Raw genomic sequence first — 9,999 nt, forward strand, 5'->3', positions numbered from 1 at the left:
AAATGATTTACGCTTTTTAAAAGCTTAAATCATTTTCCGAAGACGTCAGACGCATTCGACCCATTTTAAACGACACAGTCAAACTTCACGTTAAAGCAGTCGACCATCATCGAAATCTTGCCGGTATCGAAATCCGACAATGGAATCTAGCGATCTTCGCCGGAATCCGGTCAACCCAGATTCCGCGTGACCAAACTGATTGTATTCCGGCCACTTGGCCAGAATTTGGCCAGAAAATCCAGGCCAGAACGGTCGGATTCCGGCAGTTTTGGCCGAAATCCTGTAAAAGTGGCCGGAATCCTGTCGGTCAGTGATGGAATCTCGTCTTCGATGATTTTTATATTATTTTACATTAATATTTATATGTTATGAATAAAAATTGATTTTTATAGATTAATATGATTGAATAAAAATATTAAAGCAGTTTTGGCCGAAATCCTGTAAAAGTGGCCGGAATCCTGTCGGTCAGTGATGGAATCTCGTATCCGATGATTTTTATATTATTTTACATTAATATTTATATGTTATGAATAAAAATTGATTTTTATAGATTAATATGATTGAATAAAAATATTAAAAAAAAAATTTGTAATTCTGTACGCGCCAAACACCGAAAAATACTTTTGACGAAAAATATTTTTTAAAAAAATGATTACCCTGAAATCATTTTACGACGAAAATCATTTTAGGTCGAAACAAACGGAGCATAAAAAAATAAAAAAAAAAAATTCCTTATTCTCATGGGTGGGTGCTGGGTGTAGACGATTGAATATCAACATTGGAACTCAAATTGTCCCCTATGTGTGGACCATAATCAGGATCTTGATCACGCACTAGCGGCACTACCAACCCTCGACCTGTCAGACAATTCAGACCCGAGAATTCCCAATATCAAAATAAAGGTACCCAAAATCACGAAGAAGACGAACCTTCAGAAATTTCAGAAATGCAAGGCGATGAGGCCAGGGCCTTGCTAGGGTTCCCTCCCGATTCTCGCCCTACCCTTTCTCAGGTTCCCTAAAGCACACCTATCTCTCTCTGTAAATCCCGCTTATCCCATAAATTTGTGTTGCAAAGTCAGGTTTATTTTTTTTTCGTGATAGGTGTTAGTTTGGAGTTTGTGTTATAGTTTGATACTGTAGCTGAATTACTGAGTTTGGATCGTAGTTTCTAGCTCGCACTGAAATTTGGGTCAAGTTGATAATTTGCGATTTTGGGGGAATGTACAAGTTGCGGTTTTTGGTGCACAAGATTTATTTTTCTTTTAATATTTAGTTGATTGGTAAGCCAATCGCTGTGCTATGTTTGTAGGTTAAAGCAGCTTACAGAACGAAGGTATGGGAGTCTCATCCCGATCTTTTTCCAACTCAAGAAAAGCCTCATGCAGAATCTAAGTTCAAATTGGTAAGGATGCATTCGCAAGTTTAGGTATTTGTTCTATTTGCTAACTGCATTGTCAGTTATACTATTGTACATGCGTAACATACATATGGTAGATCATTATATGCAAATGTTTGAACCTGGTGAAGATATTTGGATATGTTTTGTGGTATCTGTGGGTTACTTAACCAAAAGAAATGAAAGCTAATTTTTAAGTAGGCCTCGCTTTTTAGAGCTGCTCCCAGCTCACACTAGGGTGGAGGAGGTGCCGTGAAGATCTAGGAGTGCGAGCAGTGCGAGCTGCAAGGCTCCCATACCGTTTGGAGGGCAGGGGGCATAGATGCCAAACAAACCTGACCCCTATCTATCTTTGTAGAAGCTGTTCCTAGGAAAGATTATGGTTCTCGGGTATCCAATCAATTAATCCCCTTGGGCCTAGGGTGGTACTTTATTTAGCCTTTGGGATGATCGCTTGTGATCAGCAAAATAATGGACCCTAGATGGAGCGGAGTGGAGAATTAGAGTTTGTATGACTTATGTATAGGTTTATGAGCAAGGAGAAAACTGGAGTACTGTTTTTTGTAAGCGATAAAAGAATGTTAGATATTTTTTTACCTTTTTGAATAAAGAATGCCCTACATATGGGAGAAAATCATATTTCACTATTTCGAAATAAGGCTTAGTCTTAAACAGGAGCAAAAAACAAGTCGTTGATTGGAGAGTACGTTTCCTGCCTGCCCAAGAAGTTTTTTAGGTCAACATCAATAAAGCAAAGTATTTTTTGCATTTGATGTCCTAGTGATAAATTTTAGACCCAGCTTGAACAATGAGATAACTGGTCACCTTTCAGCTATTTTCTGTCTGTATATGTTTAGAGCTTGTTTATTCTGCCCATAGCCTTTTTCTAGTATTGGCTTCACATTAAATAAGCCAAAGACACTGAGTACATGAACCACCATTATAATATGAGGATTATTTATGCCATTGTTTATGTAGGAAGAGTATCGGAGTAATCTTTTTATTCTTTTATTTTTTTTAACTGAAGCAGTCACATAAAATGTATGAATTTCTAAAGCTTTGGATTTTCTTTCACATAATGTTTCAGTTTTATTGTATTGATGGAATAACATACTTTAATATGGTAACTTGTTACAGATTTCAGAAGCATACTCTTGCCTGCTGTCTGGTAATTCTCCATTTCTCCTATTCTAAGAAAGATCAAAGCGTTCAACGAAGTCATGGTTTGCAAACTCCCAAATGGACTATAAATGGACAAACTTGTGACTCTCAGTTTCTTGATCTCATAATGTAGCATAATTGGCTCAAGATGTCAATAATTACATTCTGAACTTTCGGAATGATGCATTATCTGAACCTGGCACTTTATGCTGTTTCTGGCAAGCTGTTGAAAATTGAAATGAACTTAATTTGGCTGAGCTTTTGTGTCATAGTATCTGTACTTGTTTTATGATTTGCTGCTTCTTTTTTCCTCTCTCTCTCTCTCTCTCTCTCTCTCTCTCTCTCTCGCTCACACACACATACACACGCACACACACACATTTATCCCATTGCCCCAAGTTTTGAGTTCCCATTACCTCTTACTGTGGTTTTTATTATTAGCTTAGCCTTGCTCAAGCGATTCATTTGAGGATTCTGAAGAAGATACATAAGCCAACTGGATATTCTGGGGCATGAAGTCCAGTGTGTCAAAGAGGCAAATACATTGTATGACTTAAATCTCTTCTTCTTTTCCTTGTCGATGCTATTTGCAGAACTGAACTGGTCAAAGGAAATGCTTTATAGTTTTAAGTTATAGATCTGTCTTTTCAATTATTTGAGTCAAACTTTCGAATAAAATACTCCAAGTACTCCCCTTTTTTTTTTTTGTTCTTTTTGGTTTTTCTTAAAAAAATTATCGAGTGTGATGAATTGAGAGTTTGGAAGAATTTATGACAATTTTGGGAATTCGTTTCAGTTGTATCAAGTCTGAATTTCATGGTGAAATAATATCCAAAAACTTACTAGTTGTTCGATTGCCTATTATATTTGTTTGTACAAGACATATCACCAAATAATTTTCGATTGAGGTAAGAAGGGTGATAAAACAAAAATTATATTTTCCATTTCCAATATCTTGTTGAACTCTTCTGCTTATGATTTTCAGTGTTATGTATAATGTTATCATAATGTGTAGGGCTATTTCGAGATCCTTATTGTCCTGTTTGATAATTTCCTGTGAGATTGCACTCAACAAAATGATGAAAATATGACGACTTTAGTATTCTGGGATCATTTTTTTTTCCTGCAACTTTGTTGTCATTGATGATGTATTCTTTTATGATGATTCATTCAGTCCGTTGCATCAAATGTTCTAAGGGATGCTTCAGAACTTTTAGATACCTAGGGTCGGGTTTTTTTTTTTTCCCTATTTCTTGAAGCTTTTTATTTGATTATGTTTCAATCATATAATCAGGGAAAAAAGAGTAAAGTTTCTACTGTCGTCTTCTTGCCAAATGGTTGAAGAGATGAGCCCCCTTCGATCCTCAGGATATGTTGACCCTGGCTGGGAGCATGGTATTGCTCAAGATCACAGGAAAAAGAAGGTTAAATGCAACTACTGTGCGAAAATAGTCAGTGGTGGAATTTTTCGATTGAAGCAACATTTGGCAAGATTGACTGGAGAAGTTACTCACTGTGAAAAGGTTCCAGAGGATGTATGCTTGAGAATGAGGAAAAACCTGGAAGGATGCCGTTCTGGTAGAAAGCTAAGGCAGTCTGAATATGAACAGGGATCTTTAAATTTCCATTCTAATGAGTATAATTATGCAGGAGAAGCAAGTGTTGGTTATAAACAGAAAGGAAAAAAATTAGTGATTGATAAGAAGCTGTTTAGGGGTTTCTCCCCTTTCCGGGCATTAGGATGTGTGGACCCTGGTTGGGAACATTGTATTCCTCAAGATGAAAAGAAGAAAAGGGTGAAATGCAATTATTGTGAAAAAATAATTAGTGGAGGCATAAATCGGTTTAAACAACATCTGGCTAGGATCCCTGGAGAAGTTGCATACTGTGAAAAGGTGCCCGAGGATGTGCATATTAAGATTAAGGAGAACATGAAATGGCACCGTACTGGGAGAAGGCCTCGCAAACCAGATATTAACACAGTATCTACATGCTATTTGCATTCAGATAATGAGAATGAAGAGGAAGAGCAGGATGAAGGGTTTTCGCAATGTATAAGTAAGGACATTCTGGCTATTGATGATAAAGTTTCAGACAGTGACATTAGAAATAATGTCAAGGGGGGGTCTCCTGGTACCAATGTCAATGGTGCTGAACCTAAGAGATCAAGATTAGATTCCATATTTTTGAAATCGTTAAAATACAAGACATCCCCACTCTTCAAGCAAGTAAAAGCAAAGATGATATGTGAAAAGAGAACTCGCAAGGAAGTAATATCTGCTATCTGCAAATTCTTTTATCATGCAGGAATCCCTTCAAATGCCGCGAACTCCCCGTACTTCCATAAAATGCTAGAGTTAGTTGGCCAATATGGGCAAGGTCTGAAAGGCCCTTTCAGCCGACTAATATCTGGTCAATTCCTTCAGGATGAGATCACTACCCTTGAAGAGTATCTAACGGAGTTTAAAGCATCTTGGGCAGTTACTGGCTGCTCCATTGTGGCTGATAGTTGGAAAGATGTGCAGGGTAGGACATTAATAAACTTTTTGGTCTCTTGCCCTCGTGGTTTATATTTTGTTTCTTCCACTGATGCCACTGACATAATAGAAGATGCTGCAAACCTTTTTAAGCTGTTTGACAAAGTGGTGGAAGAGATTAGCGAGGAAAATGTAGTCCAGGTAGTTTTAGCTTTTCATATTTGATTTTTCTTCTGCAAATTCGCCTTTGGAATTTCCTTGAGAAGCTGTCTGCTAAGATTTTTCTGTCTAATTTCCACCACAGGTAATTAGTAAGAACACTGCCAGTTTTAAGACTGCTGGGAAGATGCTTGAAGCGAAAAGGAGAAATTTATTTTGGACGCCATGTGCTAACTATTGCATTGATCAAATGCTTGAAGATTTTCTGAACATAAAATGGGTAGGAGAATGTATTGATAAAGCCAAAAAAATTACAAGGTTTATCTATAACAGCACATGGTTGGTACATTTTATGAAGAAAGAATTTACAAAGGGACAGGAACTTCTCAGGCCATCTGTCACGAAGTTTGCCACTAGTTTTTTCACTTTACAGAGCTTGTTGGACCAAAGGATTGTTCTTAAGAGAATGTTTCAATCAAACAACTGGCTTTCTTCCCAACTCGCCAAATCGGATGAAGGTAAAGAAGTTGAGAAAATTGTCTTAAATGTCACATTTTGGAAGAAGATGCAATATGTGAAGAAATCTTTAGAACCAATTGCACGAGCTCTTCAAAAGATAGACAGTGATGAAACTCGGTCAATTTCTTTTGTATATATGGACATGTATAGAGCTAAGCTTGCAATCAAAGCCATTCACGGTGATGATGCACGAAAATATGGACCTTTCTGGAGTGTGATAGACAACCACTGGAATTTGTTGTTCCACCATCCTCTCTGTGTAGCTGCTTACTTTCTCAACCCATCATACCGGTATCGACCAGATTTCACTATGGTATGAAAAGTAATTAGTATATAAGCACTTTGTTGTAATTTTCTCTATTTCCCATTTTTAAGTTTCTACTTCTCTATGATTTAGCATCCTGAGGTGATTCGTGGTCTAAATGAATGTATTGTTCGACTAGAACCAGACAGTGCGAAAAGAATCTCTGCATCCATGCAGGTACTGGTTTCTTATTGCTTTTATCTTTTTGTCTGTCATCCTATTATCATGGGTGAACTAATTTCAAAGCAATTTAGTTGCTTGGTGTTTCAAGGTGAAAAGGTTCATTCAGCTGCAGTAGTTGCACCTATAAAGCAGTTATAACTGTTCTGGGCATTTTTTTTTTCTGTTTTTTTTAACCAATTTTCCAATGTTATCATATCAGATTCCTGATTTTGTTTCCGCCAAAGCTGACTTCGGAACAGATTTGGCTATTAGTACTAGAACAGAGCTTGATCCAGGTGATACTGTTGGCACACTCTATGCAACTTAATTAGTCTAGATTTTTTTAGTAGGCAAAAATTCAGTTATAAAAAATTGTACTGTTTCTTATTGTGTCTTATTAGCTGCATGGTGGCAACAACATGGGATAAGTTGCTTAGAGCTGCAACGAATTGCCATTCGTATACTAAGTCAGACGTGCTCATCTTTGGGATGTGAACATACTTGGAGTATCTATGATCAAATTCACAGAATAAGGCGTAACTGTCTGTCTCGGAAGAGATGGAATGAACTTACCTATGTCCACTACAACTTGCGACTTAGAGAACGCCAGCTGGGAAGTAAGCCTGATGACTTGATCTCATTTGATAGTGACATGCTGGAAAGCATACTAGATGACTGGATTGTGGAGACAGAGAAACAAGCCTTGCAAGAAGATGAGGTACCACTATGCATTTCCTTGTCCAAGAATTTTCGCTTGCACATTGTCATTACTTAAGGTTCTGCTTAGAAGATTTAAAACTTCAGTAGTCCAGTAGAATTTTTGAATCCTTTGTCCTGTTTTAGGAGATCCTTTACAATGAGATGGAGCAACTATATGGAGATGAGATGGATGAGAATGAGAATGAAGAAAATAAACATGCAGAAGAGGTTACATCGGTTGGTGTGGTTGAACCTTTGGATGTTAACCCTGCAGCTGGGGTTGTAATCACTGATGATGATGCGCTTGATTTTATTGCTGATCATTTGACAGATTAGTTATGCTGTATATGGCCTCATCAAATTTGGAGTAAGCAGCGATATATGCTTATGCAATTATTACTGAGTATTTATAAGTGGTTTGGTGTTACTGAAGATCAGTTCTTGTAATTTGTTGTTTGATATGTTATTATTAAGGTATTCAGTTCTTGCCAATTTATACAGACATGTTTTCAGTTTCTTGATTCTTTGATTAAAATCTTTCTTTTGGTAGGTAAGCATATCCCAGTGCTGGCAGTCAACTGCCACAACCCATACTTTTGTCTGCTTCACTATTTATATACTTTTTTTCTTTTCCCCTCTCAGCTCTGGATATGTTGGTGGCTGGTAGTATCAATATCATAATTCTTTAGAATACTATCCAACTTTTGTTTTTTTGGGGCAAGTACTAGGGAGATGGCTCGATTATGTATTGCCAATTTTCTTTTGATAATGCACAAATTTATGCATTCTTTTAATCAAATTCCTATACCTTACTTTACTTTCAGTTTTTAATCTAATTTCTGTATTCAATGTCATTGCTAGATCCCAATTTTCAAATAATGTGGTTCATATCTATGATCATAGCTCTAATTTTCCATAAACCCTGGTATACAAGTGACTGAGTCCTGTTCTGTTTAATAAGGGTCGAATTTAGTTATATGATTTCTGAGTCGGTCACAGTTTGTCCATTCAAAATCTACATTTGGCTTTGAGCTTGCAAACCATGATATGAAAGCCGAGCGCCATATTGGAAGGATTATGAAGTGAATATACTCGGGAGGTTATGATGATTAAAAAAAAAAAAAAAAGGAATACTAATGATGATGATAACAGTAATAATAAAAGTAGTAATAAAAACATCAACAACAGATTTGACATGCTTTTACTTAAAACATTTCATGTGATGCCTACTACAGGTGCAAGAGGAGAAGGTTCAGCTTCAGGTAACTTCCTTTAGTGAAAGTATTTTTCTATACCTCCGTTTTCTTTATCTTTTGATTTAGCTAGTCTTGTTAATTCTCCCCCTGATATATCATCTATCTTGGTTAGTCACAAATGTACGAGTTGTCAGAACTGGAGTTCCAAGGGCACAGGGGCGAAGAGGAAATCCTGCTTTGATTCGAGTCCCTTTCCTTTTTATTATTCTGGGAACAGTTGTACTCGGGGGACTGAATGCTGCAAGGTGATAACTGTCTCAGTTCTGAGGATGGTTATTTTCTTTTCATGAAAATATTATATCAGAGAGCCTAAATGGTTATATGTTTTCTTTTTATTACTTGCTTCTCAGGGCTTATAAAAAGCAAAAGCAGGCATATCCTTCTCACCATCCTTTTCTTCCTTGATCCCCGGCCCCCAAGAGGAATCATGCTGCTTTTGGTGTTCTGGAAGATTAGTTAATTTTATTGCATTTATTGTACTTTATAATGCATCAGTGCAATAGGTATTGGCGGTCGGTTTAAATGTAACTTTATTTCAGATTGGTTTTCGTTGTAAGTTTCCTTGTTTGCTCATCTAAAATCTTCTTACCACGAACTGAATTGGTGGTCAGAATGAGAAAACATCTCAAATCGGTTTCAAGTTAGATTTGATTCCAAAATTTGGTAATGTAGATAAACTATAGATGTCTTGAAAAGAAGATAAAGAAAATGTGATAATTCTCTCCCTTCTATTTTGAAGGTTTATTCTGGTGGGCTATAGTGAAAATTTTGAACATATCCTTGTGTCCTTGAATTCTGGATTAGAATCATTCTAGTATGAAGTATATTATCATTTGGAATTCAGGAGTCAGGTACGCCTGCTTGTTTGGGCTGACCCGACAATTCCAACCGTACCTGATCAGTTTTAGTTGGTTTATTCGACTCCCTTATGGTCGGGCAGAATAAACTGTTAATTTGAGCACGATTGGGTCAGGGGTCGGGTTTAGGATGTTGAACCATCTTTTATCTTATGTTCTTATTCCTTCATAACTATTGTATTCTTTGCTTCAATTTCTAGAGTTGTACTAATTCCATTCACAGTTGGGTTTGTAACCGAAAGAGTTTGGTTCAGTTCAATGGTCAACCACCGGCTGTCTGTGGCTCAGTCGTCAGTACGAGTAATTGAGTATGAACCCCCGAGTGAGTGGGTCGATGCTGAGCCTTATCAGGCAGCTCGTCTTTAGAAGGAAGAACGGCAATAATTGTCCGCTAAAGTAATGTTTGCAATTTGCTTCATTTTATGAGAATTTGAAAAACACGTGGGCATCTTTTTCCTGAAAGTTGAAAAAGGAAGAAACATAGAAGTCCCACTCGAATAAGTTAGTGTTGGATTAATGCTGTTCCATGTCAAAAGAGCCAGAGGATGCCACATGCCAGCCCAGGTAATGCCTGCTGACTGAATGCCACTCTGCTCAGCGTTGATCATTTGATGAAAGAATGTTTTTAATTGCCAATGTATTAGTTTTTTAATCGTCTCTCTTCCCTCTTTATTTTGAAAAAGTCATAATATATTTAATGAGTAATGCTATATTCTAAACCATATCTCACTCCCATCTCACCAAGCTATGTGACAATAATGATCGGTCTGATGGGCTCACAGCCTAGTAAGATAAGGGTGAAAAGCATTGCTATTCTTAGAAGCACAATTCAGTGTTGCCGTTGGAGGCACACTGCACAAAAGAGTCTTGGACGAAAAACATTTTTACAACAATCAAAGATTTTATTGTGAGATAAAAACTACTAAATTCGTAAAGTCTATTCTAAACCATGTATTGATCATCTTCATTTCCCCGACCCCATAGGAAATAGGAACACCTTTTGACAG

At 37.1% G+C, this 9,999-nt stretch overlaps 1 protein-coding gene across 4 annotated transcripts; it reads left to right on the plus strand.

Annotated features, from left to right (window-relative positions):
• The first annotated feature begins 736 nt into the window (after positions 1-736).
• On the plus strand, positions 737-8,882 carry LOC133851375 (uncharacterized). Of its 4 annotated transcripts, XR_009895800.1 has the most exons (11): positions 737-1,040; positions 1,312-1,404; positions 2,536-2,566; positions 3,854-5,237; positions 5,341-6,027; positions 6,112-6,195; positions 6,401-6,476; positions 6,582-6,898; positions 7,024-7,246; positions 8,115-8,141; positions 8,248-8,360. XR_009895800.1 is itself a non-coding variant. In XM_062287774.1 (9 exons), the coding sequence occupies exons 4-9, from the start codon at positions 3,894-3,896 to the stop codon at positions 7,213-7,215; spliced, it is 2,700 nt and encodes an 899-aa protein (XP_062143758.1). In that variant the 5' UTR covers positions 737-1,040; positions 1,312-1,404; positions 2,536-2,566; positions 3,854-3,893; the 3' UTR covers positions 7,216-7,391. The 4 variants fall into 4 exon arrangements, 3 of the variants coding, with proteins under 3 accessions (XP_062143758.1, XP_062143760.1, XP_062143759.1); XM_062287774.1 differs by lacking the exons at positions 8,115-8,141; positions 8,248-8,360 and having other exon boundaries at positions 7,024-7,391; XM_062287775.1 differs by lacking the exons at positions 737-1,040; positions 1,312-1,404; positions 2,536-2,566; positions 8,115-8,141; positions 8,248-8,360 and adding an exon at positions 3,006-3,105 and having other exon boundaries at positions 7,024-7,391.
• Positions 8,883-9,999: the final 1,117 nt, after the last annotated feature.

This window comes from Alnus glutinosa, chromosome 12, assembly GCF_958979055.1.
Source record: "Alnus glutinosa chromosome 12, dhAlnGlut1.1, whole genome shotgun sequence".
NCBI classification, from domain to species: domain Eukaryota; kingdom Viridiplantae; phylum Streptophyta; class Magnoliopsida; order Fagales; family Betulaceae; genus Alnus; species Alnus glutinosa.

Coding starts and splice junctions, on each gene's coding strand:
- LOC133851375 (XM_062287774.1), top strand. CDS start 3,894: ATGGTTGAAGAGATGAGCCCCCTTCGATCCTCAGGATATGTTGACCCT. Junction 5,238..5,340: donor GCGAGGAAAATGTAGTCCAG/GTAGTTTTAGCT, acceptor TTTCCACCACAG/GTAATTAGTAAGAACACTGC. Junction 6,899..7,023: donor AAGCCTTGCAAGAAGATGAG/GTACCACTATGC, acceptor GTCCTGTTTTAG/GAGATCCTTTACAATGAGAT.